Raw genomic sequence first — 19,213 nt, 5'->3', positions numbered from 1 at the left:
AACACCGAGGGGCTGGGCTGTGCCAGGCAGCGCTCATTGATTATTTTTTTTGTCTTTCTCTTTTGCTGTCACAGTTTGACAAAGAAGGGCTGGTCTGTGAGGTGGGTCGGCTTGGTGCACCCCAAGCCTGCCTTTCCCTTGCTGAGCGATCGGCAGGTTGGGGCCGAGCAGAGCTCTGCTCCGACAGTCAGAGACCTGGATTCTGCTGCCAGCTTCACCCCTGAGCTGCTGCTGCTGCTACCGCCTGCCTGGAGAGGAGGTTGGAGGTGCCCGTGGCCCACAAGCCAGTGGAAGAAAACACTTTGGTTTTGCTCTAGATCTTGGAAGGGCAAAGATGTGCATTTCCCTGCTGAGCTCTGCTGCACACCATGTGTGAGATGTCCTGTGTGCTATTTTTCCTCTTTTAAGGGTGTCATACATCAGACTTCTTGTTGGAGGAGCAGGCCAGGGTTTACGCTGGGCATTTCCAGGGGCTGTGTGGAAAGGGAGGGGGGCAATCAGGAAGGACAGGGGCAAAGTAAGGCTTGGCTGTCTTTGGGAAGTTTGCAGACAGACCAGCCTGAGCTAATAGCTCTGGGTGTGTCATGTGGCACACCTGAGGGACACAAACGTGTCCTCTCCTTGGCCCGTCATTTCTGGTTTGTTGACTCTGGGTAGGAGAGGAGCCAAGATGAGCATCTGTAGGAGAGGCAGAGGAGGCTGAGTATGGGACCAGTTGACCCTCCTTCAGCATTTTGAAAGCCATAGTGCTGGCCACACAGTCTTAAGATGCTCTCTGTAGCCAAGACCTACCCTTCTGGGTTTCCTTTTCTAATCTGCTCTCTGCCTTCCCAGGCGCGGCCTCCTGGCTGGAGTTCCTTCCTGGCTGCCAGTCCTGAGAGCAAGTGTGATGTGTGAGGGCTCAAGGCGCTCAGGAGACAGTAGCCCCTTGTTCCTCTCTGCACTGTCAGCATGGCTTCTGGGGCCACGAACAACACTGTGGTTTTGTTGCAACCAAATCATTGACTTCATCTGTGATCCCAGCTCAGAAGAATGCTCTGGTTTGGTGCAGTAGGCTCGTGGGGACACAGCATGTCTCCATGTACCCATGGAAGATGCTTGTGGTTGGTGGCCATGTGGCCTGTGGTCCCCAGACAAGGGTTTACCAAGCCATGAGAATTCATCAGAGTTGGAGAGGGTTTGCTTGCAGCTATTGTGGTTTATGGTGTGGAAGGACTGGTGAAACCTCTGTGTATCTCAAGTAAGTTTGGATGCATCTTTGGTCTCCCCAGTGCAGACAGCGCGGTACCTTCATTGCTCCTCAGTCATGCACAACCTGTAGACCCCGGCAGTGGAGTCCTCCAGTCAGGAAAGCAGGGATTAGATATTGTGAATCTGGGAGAAAAAACCAGTGTCATGAGCATGGCCTGACCTACCACTGGGCTCAGAGGACGTTGTAGGATTATCGTCTCCCTGAGGAATGGAGCAACACTGCAAAGCAGGGGCAGAGCTGCCAAGCAGGGACATGTTCTGAGAGGGGGAATTCTTGTCACACCTGGATCTCTGTCCAGGCCTTCCGCTAGACTGTTACACGCAGAAATGATTGGGAACAAAACCCAATGGGTGTAATTTAAGGATGCTGCAGGCAGAGCAGCGTGGTTTGGCAGAGGGCTTCATGCATGCAATATGACAGCTGCCGTATGGCGGGAGTTTTTCTCCTCTGGGAGTGTTTCCCAGTTCTCCTCCATTTATTTTTCTCAGCCTTTAGGACCTCATGCCTGCAACTTCTGAGGTCGCCTTCCCTCAGCTTGCAGGATGGCAGCATAGGTAAAACACTGTTCTTCTTTTTCCTCCTCCTTTCCTTTTTTTCCAGCATGTGGTGTGTTTCTAAGACCTTTCCACTCTCACAGCTGCCCCCAGACTTCAGGCCACTGGAGACCTTGCAGACATTTGGTACCTTATAGCAGAACCTGGTGTCAGCTGTGCTTGGGGTGTGCGGTGGCGGCCCTGGGTTGTGGCCTGAGGTGACCAGGGCAGACCCCGCTGGCCAGGTGCTCTCTGGAGCTGCTGCCAGAGACCTGCGGTTCCCAGAGACGCAGCGGGAGCTCTGGCTGGGAGCAAGGCAGGAGCGTGGCAGCAGCCTGCGTCCTTCCCCGTTTGCGAGCAGAAAGCTGCTCAGGAACCCGTGTGGCAAGTGGCAGGTTCCTCCAGCACCACCAGCGTTGCCATCTCGTGTGACTTTATTATACGTGCTGTGATATTAACTCCCCAGTTTCTGGAATCCTGTGATTATATGAGACTATCAGCTTTTGTCTGTTTTAAATAAATTCCTGTTCAGTTTCTATGGCTGCATAGAAAAGCTGGAAAGCAGGTCTTATACATAGGATCAGAATCCAGACTTGAGGTTTGAATGGTTTTTCTGTGCATGCTAGGCCCTTGCTGGGCTGGGTACTTGTGCTTAACAAATACACAGATACTTCTTTATTCGGAAATGTCTTCAAAGCTTAAATGGTTGCTGTAAGGTCCAGAATACATCAGCTGCTATTCCAGGTGGATTCAGAGTTCAGGCTGCAATATAGCCTGGACTAGACAACAGATGGACCTGCACCACGTGGAGGCAGATCCACGTCAACCAGGATGAGGATCTGGGGGTTGAGTTTGTACCCAGCTTTTTGGGAGCTTTCCGGACCCTCTAGGCCTTCGCACACACAACCAGAAGCAGCACATTTTCACCAAGAGCAGGTTTCCTTGCAGCAAACCTTTGTCTCGGCTGCATGAGTCAGGATATCTAAGAAATCCTCCAGCTGAATAAGCCCATCTGACAAAAGGAGTCAGACTCATGGCTGGGACAGCATCCGGTACCTGCACAACCTCTCCGCAGGACACTGGCAGAGCGAGAGACATTGCCTCTGGCCTGCAGCCGTGGTGGCTTTTGTCCTGTCCTTGCTGGCGTGGTGGCTTTTGTCCTGTCCTTGCTGGCAGGCTCCTCCCGCGGCACAGGCGGAGGCAGGAAATCCCAGGCAGCTGCCGTGGGAGCCCGCTCGCTTCTTCTCTCCTCGCCTCTCCTCGCCTTGCCGGGCCGCTGCGCCGAGGCGAGCTGAGCCAGCCCTGCATGTGTGTGCATGCGTAGGCGGGGGGGCTGCCGCATGGATTTAGCAAAGGCTGGGAGGCAACACATGGGTTGGGTTTTTTTTTCTTGGCCCGCAGTGGCTGTCCGTCCTGCCGGCCGTGGTTATGGATTCGATCATTATTCAGGAGCGGTTAGTGGAGCGGCTGCTTTCTCCGCGGACGCAGGCACAGCGAAGCCACCCGGCCAAGCTGAAGGTATGGGGATGTATTTATAGCACCGTGCGAGCTGGGGAGCAGCAGGGACAGGAGGGGGGAGCATGGTGCCCGAGCAGATGTGTGCAGCACGAGATGAGACCTCTGAGAAGCAGAGGAGCGGAAAGACGCTGGTAAGGGAGAGATGGCGGGGAGAGAAAGGAGGGGAGCAGCCCCTGCAGGAGCAGGGCCGAGGGGCGCGATGGACAGCTGGGAGATGCGTGACATTTTTGTGTGGTTATTTGATGCAGCGATTCCCTTTCTGAATGGCGTGTGTGTGCTTGGGGCGCTCAGCACGGGAGTTAGTGCTGCGTGTGTGCCCAAACGCGGTCTGGTTTGTGTTATCATCTTAACGCTGTGCTTTGCTAGCTGGTTTTCTTTCTGCTGCAGCAAATGCTGGTGGGCGAGTGGTTTTGCTGGTAACTCCCATGCTCAGCCCCAGGCCCGAGGCAACACGGGAGATGCCCTGGGGGCTGTTTGCATTCTGAATTTATGCAGCTTTCTGGCAATGAAAGGAAGGGAAGGGTCTGCTGCTCCTCTGGGGCTGGGCTGTGCTGGTTCGTGCAGACGCGGATGTGGCGGCCGTGCCTGGCCGGAGGGGAACGGCTGGAGGAAGGGCTGCCTGGGAGGGAGCTGGACGGCTTGCGCTGGAGGCTGGAACACCAAGAGGGGCCCCCCCCCTCCCAAGAAGTGGAGGCAGGGGCACCAGGATCCCAGGACAAGCCCCATCGTTTCTGGGCTTTGCTCCAGACCTGGGGTAGGGGCTATTCTTCAAATTTTCTGTGGTCCCATGGTGTTGAATTTTAGCCCTTTTGAATATACCCAGCAAGGCTCCATTTATCCCCAGGCTGAATGGTGAAGTCACATGAGATCTGGATTGATTTAAACAGCACGTCCACCAGGGAGGTGAGGAGGGAATTGGGAATGGCAGGAGCGATGGAGGCCATGCTGCGTACCCTGTCTCGGAGGTACAGACAGCCCTGCAGACACCTTGGTACCAGGGATGGCTTCTCCTCTTATGCAACAGATTCCAAATGTCTCTGCCCCTGGCAGGAACAGGACTCGAACCCACCAGTGCTTTGTTCCTTGGCTTCAACTCCCAGGGAGAGCACTGCCTGCCAGGGAGCCTTGGCCACCTCAGCCGGGTGGTGGAGGATGTGAGGATGCAGTGTGTTGCTGTGATGTCCGGCGCACCGGCGAGCGTGTGCCAAGGGAGAGTACAGACATGTTTTGCTTGGCTTGGGGAGCTTTGGTTTGTAACAGGGCCCCAAAGGTCGGCCACATCTCTTGGTGGCCTCCGCTGTGGTGTGTGGGGCACGTTCCCAGGCGCGTGGGAGCGGGACGCCAGCGGGAACAAAGGCAGCACGTGGAGGAGGAGGTGGGGAGAGGGGCTCCTCGTGCCAGAGCGGCGCTGGCTCAGCTGGCCGGGGCCCTTTCCCGACAGCTGGGGCTGGTGCAGGCAGCGCGGTGCAGCGACCGGCTGTCCCAGCCTCCCTCAGCTTCATGGGAGCTGGCTCGCGAGGGTCAGGAGCATGTGGAGGGGGCTGTGATGCCTCCAGGAACTCCCTCTGTCCAAGTCTCCCATCTAATTAATGGATTTCAGCTTTTCCCAGCCCAGAAAGCCACCTGCCTCCTTCAGCAGCCCTCCCAGCCCTCTACGCCTGCTTCGGTGCTCTCCATCCCACGCGAGGCTGCTCTGCAGATAGTGTCTGTGCTGGGTCCTAACGAAGATAGTGAGTGGCGTAGAGCTTTGAGTGAGGCAGACGCCAGGCTCACAAGGCTACTTGGGCTCCTTAAGTGTGATGTTGGTGTTGGCACACTAGCGGAGATGGTGGCGCGTGCCTGTCGCAGTGTCCCGACACGGCTGGGCTGGGGGCACACGTTGGCTGTCTTAAAGCTGAGATGAGGAACTGTGGGTCTAGGCTGGCGGTGGTGCAGGGACCATGCTGTTGTTCCTGAGAGAAGGCTGTTAGAAGAAGGGGATCCTTCTCCAATTTCCCCCGCATCTCCTGCCTTCCCCTTTATGGACACGTTGGCTCTGGCTCCGGCAGGGCTCTGCAGTGCATCCATGGCTGGGCAGAGGGGGGCACGATTGGGGACGGGGCTTTTCTCCTTGCGACTCTGGCTGCCTCACACTGCGAGGGAAGCTCTTCTCTTGGCCTTGTCCTCAGCACTGACCTTCCTTAATGCGAGGGAAATGACCGCGTGAGTCATGAGTAAAGGGCAGTGTCCTGCGCCAGCCGGGATTTGCTCATTTCAAGTGTCCCGATTCCACCGAGCTATGGGGAGGTAACCAGAGGTACAGTAAATCCACGCTTTCTCGGCTGGGCTGAACAGAAACAAGAGATCAGGTTCAGCCAGTTACACCTGGCTGAAGTAAGTGGGGTTGCACCAGAGCTCAGCTCCCCAGTGTCTCCATTGTCAGCCCTTAGTCACCTAGGTTAAAAAACAAAGAGAATAACAGAAGCACACCCCAAGCCTCAGCTATGGTTTTATTAGTGCGTTACTAGTGCTGTTTCACATGTCGAGTCACTGGAGAGAGCAGGTGATGGTTGTCTTCCCAAAGATCTGGCCATTATCGCATTTCTCACCCTGCTTTGCACACCTTGTGTTCACCCTTTACGGAGCCTTTTGGGTGGCAGTTCGCAGTGTCCCCCAGGCAGGCGTTGCTTTGCCACGTACAGCTCATCAGAGCTGCCATCACTTTTCACCCTGGGGTCTCGCCGCTGCTCGCTGCACCGCTGCTTTGGGATGCCAATGCCTTTTAGCTCAGCCATTAGAGCTGCTGGTGGAGTGCTTCAGGCACTCTCTAATTCTCCCCACTTCTCTCTAATTGCATTTGCTCTGTCCCTTCCTGCCTTTCTGGGCTGTGGGGTGGTGGAACAGCGTTACTTCAGCTACGTTAGCAAGGGGTTGAGGTGAGGGGGACTGGAGCCCACAGTCACTCTGTCTGTCAGGGCTAAAGTGACCAAGTCTAAGACCCAAACTAAACCTAAAGTTCTAGAAGGCAGGGACCGTGCTGAAGAGCAGAGTCCTTGGGCCACGATGGCCATCAGCCATGCCTGTCCTGTCTGAGTGGGCAGCTCCAGAGCAGCCATAAATTGAGAGGAGGAGACTCCAGGTCCTCCCACGACTTTGCAGTCTGCCCAGCTGAGGACACCCGAGGATGCTCACACGCGTGGACGTGCGGCCAGGGGCTGCAGAGGGCTGCTTGGGAGCTGCATCGCCCACTTGCAGTATGGAAATAGGTGCGAGTCAGCATCGCCCTGAGCTCGACGCACCAGACTGTAGTTTGTGTTTCTTTAAGTGTGTGCCCCAGGAATCGAGATAGTTAAACTTAGGAGCAGAGGTCTTCCCTGCTGTGCCTGGAGAACCAGTGCCAGCGAGCTGCGGGGTGAGGACAGCTGTATGCTTGAAGGCATCCGTGGCCGGGTGAGAGCTGGGGCTGGTTTTGAGGAACTCTGGCTCTGTGGATTTGCCTGTGGTGTGAATCCCAGGGGTATGCTTATTTTAAGTGATGTTGAAATGCAGAGTCCGTGATGTCCCTAGCTCAGGCATTTGTGAACGGCTGCTTCCCCTTGGGTCTAGCTTGGAAAGTATGTGAGATGGGAGGTGTTTGCCAGGGTCCGTGCCCACTCTCCCTCCGCAGTGAGGCCTGGGGAGGGGAACACACTGCCGTGGGGGTGTGGGCTGTGAAGGCCCAGGGGTGCTCAGGAGGCTGGATGGATGGAGCGGCCGGGCCACAGTTACCTGCAGCTGCCCCAGCTGCGAGCACCAGACCGTGTGCTGGGCCCAGCCTGAGGGCAGTAGCTGGAGCAGGTCTGTGAGTCCTGTGTTCGCCTTTCAGGACGTACCCTGCACGAGCAGGGTGTGTGCCCCTGGGACACAGCGCAGGTGCGTGTTTGCTCCTGGCTGCGGGATGCGTGCTTGTGAAACGCACCATTGGTCATGTCACTCCTTGCGTGCATTCAGTGCTCTTGTGCAGAGCGTGTGCCACACTTGTGGGGTGGCTGCGGCTTTTACGCGGTAAGAGAGCCCTCAGCGATGGGGGTCTGCATCCGGGGGGTGGTTGGGCAGTAGGTAATAGGTAGGTAGGCTCCAGTAATACCGTATGTAATACCCTCACCGAAAGCATCTCACCTGTGTTCTCAGTCCTTTCATATCTTCCCACTTCCCGTGCTCCTTGAACTTCCGTCTCTTCAGAAATAACACTAGAGATTATTCAGGATTTCCTCTTACTCAGCCAGGAGTGGCTGTGACACAGCAAGAAATAATCGCCTCTCAGGTCAAGCAGAAGCCAAGCCACCGCACCTTCCTCTAGACACGGCTCAGGACACCACAAGCCCTGGGGTGCTTGTAATTACAGAGAGCTCTCCATCATGTACCGCACGCACCTCTGGAGGGAGGGATGCAGAAATGGCTCAGAAAGACCGGGGGAGAGGTGACATTTGGTGACCCTGCTGTGAAGGGATCCTGTGACTGCAGGAGAAGCAAAGAGTTAGGAAAGCTGTGTGTCAGTAGCAGCCCCAGGTGTGCTCTCTGGTGGGAACGGTGGGATGCGCCTTTTCCCTTGTGCTCTCTGTGCTGGGAGGCTGCCGTGAACTGCCGCGTCTGCTGGTGAGAGCAGCTGAGCAGGGCTGCAGCAGCGGGGGGGTGGCCTCTGTGCCCACCCGCAGGAAGGGCAGAAGTCCCTCAGCCTAGAGGAGGTGCGTGCCCTGCCCTACACCACTGCCGGGGCAGGGACCGACCTCTCCTCTACCCCTTGGCTCTGTCTCAGGAGCTTTTTGAGTCCAGCTCCCTGTTGCTGTGTGAGGCTCGAGCAGCAGGGTTGGCACACCCTGACCTGCTCCCATCCATCTCTGCCCTGCAGGACCATGAGAAGCAGTACGTGGGCTTTGCCACTCTGCCGAACCAGGTCCACCGGAAATCCGTGAAGAAGGGTTTCGACTTCACCCTGATGGTCGCAGGTGAGACTACCCGTGGATGGAGGTGGCTGGGCCACACGGTGGGTGCATGGAGAGGATCAGCTCTCCTCGCTTCCCTTAGGTGCTCCCTTAGTGTCTGGATCCTCCACTCGCTCTGTTCTGGTCCTTGTCTCAGACCTTGCTTTGCTCCCCAGCCGGTGTTGCAGTCGCGCTGTTTCCCCAGGAGCAATGGGCCCCTCCTGACCACTCAAAGCCCGCTCGAGCAAGCACTGAGTGTAGCTTCTCCTCCAACAGAGGGGCTGGTCTGGGTGATGACGGCAGGGCCAGGCAGGGACCGAGGGAAGGGAAGGGAGGATGAAGGAGCTGGAGATCACATTTGAACAAGGATTGAGACATCTTGCAGCAAAAGTCCTCCCACTGCTGGAAAAATGTAATGCCCATAAACAGCTTCTGACAGCTCATCTCTCTCACTTCCTCTGGCTCAGGATTCAAAGCCTTATTCAGAGTTTCATTTGTAAGTCAATTAGTGGGTCATGTTGCTTGCTTTTCCCTCCTCCCCTTTGCACTCTGTCAATTAGGAGAGTCGGGTCTGGGCAAATCCACACTGGTGAATAGCCTGTTCCTGACAGACCTCTACAAAGACAGAAAGCTCCTCAACGCAGAGGGTAAGTTGGGGACAAAGGGGGCAAATGGTTCTTGTGCCCGCAGGTCTGGACTGTCCTAAGGACCAGTACTTTGGTTCCTGGCTTCAGCAGCAGCTACAGGCTTGGCTGGATCCCAGCCCTGTTGTTTGTTGCTCTGCTCTCCTTTGCTGGCTGCAGAGGCACTAGTATTCGAGCAAGAAGGGCTTGGCTGTGGGGCTCTTGTGTCCTGTGAAGGGAAGGCAAGGCTGCAGAGCAGCACTAGCCCTTTGGGTTGAGATGTTGAGATTTGTCTTTTGTTCTTGGGTGCTGGAGTGTGGTAGGGATTCCCCTTACCAAATGAGTGGACAAAACGTTCAGAAGAGCTAGGCTACGAGCACTTCAGAGGGTTGTGTATCTTCTCAGAGTCTGTCTGCCTGCTGCTGGCCTCCCACAGTACCACTCCCTTGAGGCTTCTTAGAGGATGATCAGGGTTTTTTGAAACCCATGTTACTCCCTGTGCTCAGTGATAAGGAGGGAGCCAGCGTGTCGTGGGTGAGAGCGGGGATCCCCAGTTACTGCCTGGCTTTAACTCACATATTCCTGTTCAAAGAGAGAATCAACCAGACAGTGGAGATTGTCAAGCACACGGTGGACATTGAGGAGAAGGGTGTCAAGCTGAAGCTGACCATAGTGGACACACCAGGCTTTGGAGACGCTGTTAACAACACTGAGTGGTGAGCAGGCCACTGCTGCCTTCCTCCTAGTCCTCGACCATGTCTGTTTTCTGTGGGTGCTTCACAGGAAGGGGGTCTGGCAGCGGGAAGGGGATGGTACTGCCTCATGGTCCCTAGAAGACAGTGTCCTGTTAAACACGTGATTTTGTTTTGATTGAATTGCCCTTCCCAGCTGGAAGCCCATCACTGACTATATTGACCAGCAGTTTGAGCAGTATTTCCGTGATGAGAGTGGCCTGAACCGGAAGAACATCCAGGACAACCGAGTGCATTGCTGCCTGTACTTCATCTCGCCCTTCGGGCATGGGTGAGAGCCCCAGCTGTGGGGCCGGGGTATGACTCAGTCTGGAGGGAAGACCCTTGTGCCCCCGGATTGCCCTATAGCAGCTTGTAAATTGGCAGGGCTGTTGGCACAGGAGAAGAGCTGTCTGGATGCTCTGCCTCGGCTGAGCATCACACCACCTCCCTCCCCCTGGCTGGCATGACAGACTGCCTGTGATCAGGCAGAGCGGATCTCCCTCAGGCCTGCAGCCTGTTTTGGAAATCAGGAGAAATAATGCCACGCAGGCTTGTATCTTCCTATCTAGCTAAGCCTGACTGATGGGTAGGAAAGGGAGTCTTAAGCTGCCTTCAGTCCCTGCCCTTGCTGGCTCGTGTGCCAGCCTAGCCTGGAGCAGCTGGAGGGGCCGTGTTGGGTGGCTGCAGCCCTGGGCAGCCGGAGGGAGGCCCCAGGCTGTGGCCCGGGCAGTATTTGGCCTGCAAGGGAGCAAATACCCAGCCTGTGTCTGTGCGAGATATTCAGCAGCTAAAATCTGAGATGGCTTTCCAGAAGATACAGCCCTAGCTGAGGGCTGTCCCAGTGCTGCCCCAGGCTCTTGTGACAGTGCTGTCCTTTTCCCTTTGTGCTGGGTGGGTGGGAGAGGCTGGAGGGGGAGCTGCCCAGTGTGTCATTGCTAACCGTGTCCCTCCTCGTCCCTGCTGCAGGCTGAGGCCTGTGGATGTTGAGTTCATGAAGGCTCTGCATGAGAAGGTCAACATTGTGCCCCTGATTGCCAAAGCCGACTGCCTGATCCCTTCCGAGATCCGGAAGCTAAAAGAGAGGGTGAGATGCTCTTTCTCTACAGGGGTATACCTGATGTGGTCGCAGGGATGGGCTGAGGAGGGAGGGGAGATATAGATAGATACAGATATATATATGTATATAGCGTGCGCGTGTGTGTGTATGTATATATACACACAGTACCTGCAAATCTAATTGCAGCAGTGCTCTGCTGTGAGAAGGGGAGTGGTGTCTGCAGAGAGGCCAGCTCTAGAAGACACATCAAATCCTTTCGCCATCTGTAGGCTATAGCAAACCCATGGTAGCACAAACAGGAAATAAACCCAGCATTTCTGTATTGTTCAGTGTTGCATGCTTTTGTTTTTGTCTTGCACGGACACAGATCCGGGAAGAGATTGATAAATTTGGCATTAAAGTGTACCAGTTTCCTGAGTGTGACTCTGATGAAGATGAGGAGTTCAAGCAGCAGGATAGAGAGCTGAAGGTAAGGAACCTGCTCAGCTGGGGACTGGGAACTCTGGCTCATGGGTGTGTCGGTTGCTCCAGAAGGAGCCAGAGCTGCCCTGTGTGTGCCGAAGGCCTGTGCCAGGGATAGCCAGGGGACAGCCTATGTTGGCTCACACGGTAGACGGCCTGGAGAAGGTGCTGATGTCCTTGCTGGTGCCATGAAGTCAAGTGTGGCATGAAGACATGGCACTTCTGCTCTCCCACCAGGCAGTGTCAGTCTTTCCTCGGTCTACTCCAGCCTGTATGTTCAAGATGGAGGCTGAGTTGTACAGCATTTGTAAGCACCTATTTCTGAGCAATGCCATCAGCAAGGAGGAGTGATTTGTGAGTGATAAGGCACCACTGCGACACATTAGTTGCATGGGGGGTGACAACATGATCGTACAGGGCTGTCTGGAGGCCCCAGCAGCCCAGGCCTGACCCTCTCCCAAGCTGAGCCAGCCCTGTGTGTGCATGCAGTATGGCCTTGTTTCTCCTGTCAGAGAGGTGCAATGGGCTTTGACTCCCTTCCGAGCAGAGAGGAGCACAGCCTGTACCTCCCTGCCTGGATAAGCTCTTGGCTTACATTGTCCCACTTGCTTGGTGTCCAGGCCTCTCTGCTCTGGCTTCCTTGTAGAGCTTCCCCTCCGAGAAGGGATGCAGGCACCTGCAGAGGCACAGCTTCCCTCAGGACAGCTGAGAAGGTCAGGCTGGGAATCAGGCTACCTGCAGATCCCAGTGCCTTAGGCTTTTCTCTCCAACTGGGTTGTGGTGTCCTGTGCTGTGGCACGTGTGGATATCCCCGTGCCTTTCCTACCAGCACTTTCCTCCTCCTGTTCATCTCCACTTGAGCCTGGCCCTTGCAGGAGGGATCCGTGGGCAGCCCTGGGCTGAGCTGGGCTCAGCGATGCCTCTCATTCCAGGAGAGCGCTCCCTTTGCCGTCATCGGCAGTAACACAGTGGTGGAGGCGAAAGGCCAGCGAGTCCGTGGACGGCTCTACCCCTGGGGCATTGTGGAAGGTAAGCACGGTGCCTGGGAGCCAGCACTGTGAGCAGGGGTAGCCAGGGATGGGGGGAAGGACAGGTGGGCACGGGCGACAGGGATGGCAGGGAGGAGCTCACCTCTGCACAGCCGTGACTGACTGTGCCACCTCTGGCACATGGCAGGGGACAAAGTAGGGTAGGGACAGAGGCACTGGGACCTGCTCAGGAGGTCTGTTACTGGGGGTGTAGCAATCACCCTGCCTCTGAAGCCGTGACAGAACGAAGAAGAGAGGCTCCAGCGTGAATGGAAGAATGCCTGGGCTTTAATGCACTAGGACGTGGCTTATATTAAGGGGGGAAGCTGGGCATTGCCGGTTTAGTTTCTGGGGAGAAGCCATTGCCCTCAGCCAAACTGAATCGTAAACCCTCCTGCACGCCCTCCTCTGCTGCCGCTCCTGTATGTGCTGGAGTTGCCGGGCTGGAGGCTGTGCTGATGAACAATGTGTTTGTCTCTAATTTTCTTCCGTTCTAAAGGGAGAAAATTTGTAAAGCCTCTAGGCAGAATAACCCTGGGATGACTTTTGCTGCTGTTGCCGATTCCCCCATGCTGGTGCATTGCTTTAAGGTCTTGCAGCTTTAGATCCCAAAAGCTTGTGTGTGCACTTGTGAGCTGGTGCCGGCTGCTTGGGCTGCCCACCTGCTGGCTCCACTCTCTGGCTGGCTCTGGAGGGGGCTGTGCCTGTCGGGGTGCTGGCATTTGGCAGTGGGATCACCTTTTTTGAAACCCTGGGCCTGGCACAGCCCGCTTCCCCCAGCCCTGCAGAGAGGTAAATGGAGATCACCATGTCAAGCACACCACTGCTGAGCACGCTTCCCTGCACGGTCCCGCAGCGCTGCCTGGGGCCTGGCTCCCCGTGGTAACAGCGGCTCTTGCAGCTCTCCAGACCATTGCCTCCTCATGGCTTTGCTCCTCAGGGGCTCATTTTGCCTACAGGGGCCTTTCAATCAGTCCCAAATTCTGAGGAGACGAGCAGTTTGCCTCCAGCACTGGCTGCGCTCACTGTGGTTATAACGATGACATCCCATGTACCTGGGAGCAGCATCCTCTTTCAGGGCTCTGCTGTACATGCTTAATTAATCCTCTTACCCAGAAAAAGTCCTGGGAACACAGTGACCTCAGCAGCCTGGCCTTGGTGTCGAGAAGCACAGAGTGTCATCAAGGCCTGCGCCAGGGCCAGGGGGAGATCCCCAGGCAGTGGTGGGGGAGAGCTGGGGGAGGATGAGAAAGGGGCCCTGGGGCAGTTTTAGTCCAGCCTGGGTGCCAGGAGGTGAGAAGGGGCTCCCTGGAGAGGGCTGGTGATCCAAGCACTCTCCTGTTGTTGCTTCTGCAGTGGAAAACCAGGCACACTGCGACTTTGTGAAGCTGCGGAACATGCTGATCCGGACACACATGCATGACCTGAAGGATGTCACTTGTGATGTCCACTATGAGAACTACCGAGCTCAGTGCATCCAGCAAATGACCAGGTGGGTTCCCACCGCTTCAACCGGAGGTGGCAGGCGTGTCTCGCTCTCTGTGGAGCTGGGGTTGCTCTCAGAATGGCTCGTTGGTCAGGAGGCTGTGGGTCTGCTGGGGACATGCTGGGCTGCAGCCTGGGGAATGGCACTGGAAGACACGCAAATCCAAGCGTGTCTCCCGCAGCCTGAACCCATGGTGGGGATGCTTCTGAGAATCCACGTTCCTGTCTGAGGATTCTCCATGCAGATCTTGGGAAACAGGCCTGGAGATTCTTTTGAAGAGTGGTTCCTAGCACTGGGTGAAATACATCCAGCCTAATGAAACGGGATAAACCATCTCTCTGGTGCGTGATAGCTATGTGCATTGCCAAAGAGGAAGGCATTATGCAGTCTACAGCTATGTCCAAATGACAGCGTGACCCTTGGGATGCTGCTGTTTCTCAGACAACAGAGCCCAGGCAATTAGCAAGGCTCTTCACACATCTCCAGAGATTTCTCTGCATTGTCTTCCCGTTGCATTTGATTCTCTGTGGTTTTAGTCACAATGATCAGAAAATAGAAGAGAGGACACTCCGGGCTTCTCATTTGAAACCTCTTTTATTCCTTCTCCCTTCCATGACTGAAATACTGGTGACAAATTTTAGGTTTAAGTAGGTCTTGGCTCATCTGTTGTAAACCATCCCCTTCACTTCCTGCCTGAACTGGCTGGGTAGCTCTGTGCTGCCACGTTGCAGAGCAGAAATGGCTGTGCTTCACCAAGGAACAGTCCTGCATGTGTGCAAACGTAGAGGTTGGCACGTTCTGTTCACGCACGCTGTATCTCAGTACTTTTGCATAGCAGACGAGCCTGTCTTTTTCAACAGTGAGAATACAGAATCCCAAAATAACTATGTTAAATGCTAGAGATCTGTGAGAAGTGTTACAGCTGCTATTTAGGTAGGCTATGTATCTATTAAAAGCAGAGCACGATGAAAAAGCAATTGCTCAGCTTAAGCAAAGCTTTAAGTTTGGTACTGTTTCTCACGCCATGGCTACTTCCAGTGAACAAGTCTCAGAAAACCGGAGCGTGGCCATTTCTAGCAATGGGATAAGGGTCCTTGTCTAGAGAGACGTTTTGGGAGGAGATCCCAAGCTCCAGGGCTGGAATTGACTCAATAATGAGCCAGCGGTGACTCCAAGTGGTGAACGCCTGCAAGTGATAGCTTGGATTCCCAGTTTCAGCCCAGGCGTCTTAGGCTACTACCACCCCCTCCTCACTACAGAGAGCTCCTCTGACTTTTGGAAGAAAGTCACCTCCTTCCCCTGTCCCCTGCCTGCACTCGTGTGTGCCCAGCCCTCATCGCAATGCTGCCGTGCTGTGCCTCTTGTGTCTCATGTCTCTTGCCTCCTGAATATGAGGGCTGGCTTTGTTATCAGACTTGGGGCGATTAAGCTGCTCCCCTGATTTTATCTTCCTGGAAAAAAAAGGACCATGGTGAGCACGTGGTGCCATAGGGATGCTGATAGTTTGTGCTGATGCTGTGTGTATGTGTAGGCACATGCACAGATGAGCCAAAGGAGACCAGATAAATTGTCTGTAAGTGTCTCTGCTAAGCTTGCCAGTGCAGTTACAAAAGGTGGTCGGAAACATTAGCCATTTTTGTGTTTGCTCTCAGTGTAAGCCTGGTTTGGGTTTTCTCTGTTAGCTACCCACAAGCTTCTATTTTGAAAATTTTTATTGACTTTGGTCTCATTCTGCATCTGAGTGCATCCCACAGCTCTGGGCTAGGTTGCCCCACAGCCCCTCCACCTGGCTGGGTGCATGCTGCCACATTGCTGGCAGTTCTGCCATTGTGAGTGACAACCATCGCGTGGTGACGCCAAAGCCAGCCAGCCTGAACCACAGCTGACTGCCTGTCTTCCCTCTCTCTGTCTCTCTAGCAAACTGACTCAGGACAACAGGATAGAAAGCCCGATTCCTATCCTGCCTCTCCCGACACCGGACACTGAGACAGAGAAGCTGATCAAAATGAAGGATGAGGAGGTAAGACCCATTTCTGCCTGGGCCTCCTTGGTGTTGGAGCTGGAATCTGAGGAGTTTTTCCAGGATTGCCCCATAGAGGCTGTCCTGAGGCTTCCCACTCCTGCCTCCCACCATGGGCTCCTGGTGCGGAGGGCAGGGTGTGAAAGCTGTGGCTTCCTCTGTCAGGGGAACATGGCTCCATTCCACCCCCAACACAGATGCCTCTGTGCTCAGGCAGGAGTTAATACTCTCTGAGGGATCCCTTCGTCAGCCCCAAGGGAGTGTCCCCAGTGCAGATCACCAGCTCCCGGCCACAGCAGATCCCATTTTGACTCTCTCTTCTCTGTATCATGCAGTTACGGCGGATGCAAGAGATGCTGCAGAAGATGCAGCAGCAGATGCAGGATCAATGAAAGGCAGGTACTCGGAGGGCAGAGGGAATCCCCCAGTGACCATCTGAGGCCTGGCAAGAGCTGTGGATGTTTAGAAAAGGTTTCCTGTTGTATAGAGACTTGTGGGCAAGAGCTGCACCCGCACCCTCTAATTTATTAGCAGCAATGCTGGCTTTGCGGTCAGCTGGATTGTGGAGGAGGCTGTTCGCTTAACAGTTTACTGATGTGTATTTCTTTTTTAATAATTATTCTTTCTTTTCTTTTTTCTTTTTCTTTTTTTTTTTTTTTTAAAGAAAATGGCCTGAGACGTCTCTAAGGCATCCTAAAAAAGAAAAGAAAAAGATCTCCCTTTCCCATGTACTAATTTCTTGTTTGGGAATGCTCTGGTATTTAAAGTCCTGGTTTCTCTGGTGTATGAACTTGAAGACTATCTGTGTCAATGCACGTAAATGTTTACTCCCAACTGAGGTGCTGTGCCCCCCTCCCCGTTCCCTTTGTCTGGGGCCAGCACAAGCATTGTAAAGGCAGCCGTACCCTCCTGTGAGTTTGACCTGCACTGCTCGGGCTCCTCAGCCTGGGCCCAGCTCTGGCCCAGAGAGTTGGGGCTGGGGGTTTCTCTGTGCACTGACCTGCTCAGGGGTCCTGATGGTTGCCTGGTTTCCTGCCTGGGTTTTTCTGGGTTTTTTTGTTTAGTTGGTTGGTTTTGTTTTTCCTATCAGAAACTCCAGCATCTTTGCACTGAGCAACAAGGGACTGAGTCTCTCGAGGTCACTTAGAAGAAAATGGCTTCTGCTACTCTCAGTTACATCTTTCTGGCAGAGAGGATGAGTTGTTGACTGTTGCCTGCAAGGAGGAGCTGATGGGAGTGAGCACCTTCTCAGCCATGGTTTCCTTCCATGGCAGGCTGGAGGTGTTGGTAGAGGAACCCCAGGGCCCTGCAGTAGCTGGGTGAGGGTATCTCATGGTTTAGCTCTGGTCATCCAGCTGCAGTATGTCTCCAGTATCTGCTCTGAAAAGCACCATGGCAGCCAGAGCGCTTGGCCAGGACTGCTGTCGAGGGGATAGAAACCCTAGGGCTGAAATGCAACCCCAAATGCAGAGCTGTGCCCTGCTCCCAGGCTTTGCAGTCCCACAAGCACATTGCCAGCTCTGAGCTTCTCCTGGGGAAAGGGGCAGTTTTGTAGGCTCGTACCAGAGATCTGCAAGCCGCCTGTCCAGGCAGGTGTTGGGTCACTGTGGCAGGTGCAGGAGCGTCACTGCACGGGGCTGAGCACAGCCCAGCAGACTCGGCACTTGCTCCCCTGCCCTTCCCCTGGGACTCAGCCCATCTCCCCCTCCCTAGTCCGAGGCTCTTCCTGTCTCAGTGCTGGGAAGCCTGGTGGATCTGCTGGGCAGAGATAAGAGCACTCTTTGGGCAGCAGCTTCTGTCCTGTTCTTGCTTCCTGCAGTATTTTTAACTTTAGCCCAGCCAGAGCAGAGCCCTGGAGCGTGATGTGCCTGACAGGGCAGGCCTCACCAGCAACACTGCCGCGCTCGCAGGGAATCAGGGCTGTTGGAGGGAGAGACACTTGGCTCTTCCCTCCAACTCCAGGGAGTGCTGCCATGGGCTAGGCCCTTCTGCTCCTCTGGCTCCCGGCCTGATTCCTCTGTCTCCTTTCCCCCTTTGTGTCTGCTCCTCCGTCTCTGTCTCTCCCCAGTAGATGTCCCTGCGTAGGAAGCACAGTGTTGGCCAGGAATAGCCAGGCCATAAATTCTGTTATTAGGCACCGCGTTTGTCTGATTTCCCCCTGTGGGGCTTTAGAGTCCTGACCAGGTCTTGTCCAGGTGGTGAGTAGGTTGGCTGGTTCCAGTTATTCACTGTACAAAGCCTCAGCTTAGCCAGGACGCGGGCTGCAGGGGCAGGGGGGAGACCCTGGCACAGTGTGGAAGGACAAAGCGAGGGTAGAAGCCCCTTGCAGAAATGTGCAAGCTGGGCAAGAGCAGTGTCCAACAGTGTTTTGGTTTGGTTTTTTTTTTTTCTTTCATTCTCCCCTGTATTGAGCTCATAAGTGACAGTGGCAGTGCCAGCCTAGGAGAGGGGAAGGGTTCAGCTTGTCTTCAGTAACATGCAGGACCGAGGTGCTTAAGAAGGAAATACAACCTTTCTTTGTGCAATGTGCTTAACTGAGCAGTGGAGTAGCCTGAAACAGGAGCTTCCTCCAGGTTTTCTGGAGCTGGTTTGCTGCTGTCCAAAGCAGGAGGACTGCTGAGTTCTCAACTTCATCCGTGCTAGCATAATGGGAAACACCTTGCAGTACCTGTCCCCTATTTTCTTACACTAGTCTTGTCTGTGAAGAGGATGTTCTGTTGCAAATGAGCCCTGTCCAGCTAGAGATGTTCCTCTTTCAAACACATTCATTCCTAGAAGATAAAGGAGACCTTTACCCTTTAGCATGGACATAGAGGAGCTGGCAGCTTTTATCCTGGGCTGTGTGTGGAAGTGCTGTGTGCTGGTGAGAGCACAGGGTACTCTGGTCACAGGCAGGCAGGATTGCTGAGGGTGAATCTGCCCCATCCCTCCATCAGCTCAGTGCACATGGCTCCTACATCAAGTCGATAGTCACAAGTCTGTCCTCTACAGAGAGCTGAAGCCTTCGGCTACCAGCTGGCGAAGATGGTTTAAGTTGCACTTAGAAAAAAAAAAACCACACAGGAGTGAGGCACCAGAGATGGCTTCTCAGAGGGGCAGTGGGACCGCTGAAATCATGTCTCCGTGTAGGAGGTTCCCTGCCCAGAGCACCAGAGTTTGGGAGCTGCCTGGAAAGGGTTTAGAGATTGACTTTGGGGGGCACCAGGGATTCACACTCTGTCCTGGAAGGTGGCATCCGTTTATTAAAGGAGGAACGTTTTGTACTGCTGCATTGAGCTGCACAGTAAGCAGAGAAGAGACTCCTGAGCAGATGTAGCTTGGCCATTTGGCTCTGGCAGTGAGACGTGTGGATAGGAAAGTAATTTAACACCTCCCCTCATGCAACCCTCCACAGCCTCATATGCGACCCCTGCGCCCCCAGGCGCATTCCCACGCCTCTGCCGAGCTTTGCCCTGCTGAGCGGGGCTGCAGGGGTGGTGGCCCACTCGCAGAGCTGCCCCAGGCTGCAGCTGGGGCTGTCGGTACATCTCCGGCCTTGTGCCTGACTGGGGAGGGGCTGT

The 19,213-nt window shown here is 54.8% G+C and overlaps 1 protein-coding gene across 9 annotated transcripts in view; it reads left to right on the top strand.

Annotated features, from left to right (window-relative positions):
- The window catches only part of SEPTIN5 (septin 5), a 46,878-nt gene extending 28,149 nt beyond the window's left edge, over window positions 1–18,729 (top strand). For 3 of the 9 annotated variants that reach the window (XM_072880059.1, XM_072880066.1, XM_072880063.1), the window contains 10 exons: window positions 8,171–8,267; window positions 8,804–8,890; window positions 9,459–9,582; window positions 9,755–9,889; window positions 10,567–10,684; window positions 11,025–11,126; window positions 12,052–12,148; window positions 13,504–13,639; window positions 15,551–15,653; window positions 15,989–16,048. In XM_072880059.1, coding sequence (XP_072736160.1) covers window positions 8,171–8,267; window positions 8,804–8,890; window positions 9,459–9,582; window positions 9,755–9,889; window positions 10,567–10,684; window positions 11,025–11,126; window positions 12,052–12,148; window positions 13,504–13,639; window positions 15,551–15,653; window positions 15,989–16,045 — 1,056 coding nt within the window. In that variant the 3' untranslated portion in view covers window positions 16,046–16,048. Of the gene's footprint in view, window positions 1–74; window positions 373–2,995; window positions 3,304–3,358; window positions 3,435–8,170; window positions 8,268–8,803; window positions 8,891–9,458; window positions 9,583–9,754; window positions 9,890–10,566; window positions 10,685–11,024; window positions 11,127–12,051; window positions 12,149–13,503; window positions 13,640–15,550; window positions 15,654–15,988; window positions 16,049–16,743 lie in introns of those variants that run through there. The other 6 variants (XM_072880057.1, XM_072880060.1, XM_072880062.1 and 3 more) reach the window with 6 other exon arrangements.
- The last annotated feature ends 484 nt before the right edge of the window (window positions 18,730–19,213 follow it).

The sequence above is a fragment of the Ciconia boyciana genome, chromosome 15 (genome assembly GCF_034638445.1).
Source record: "Ciconia boyciana chromosome 15, ASM3463844v1, whole genome shotgun sequence".
NCBI classification, from domain to species: domain Eukaryota; kingdom Metazoa; phylum Chordata; class Aves; order Ciconiiformes; family Ciconiidae; genus Ciconia; species Ciconia boyciana.
This window is presented reverse-complemented; position numbering and strand designations above follow the sequence as displayed.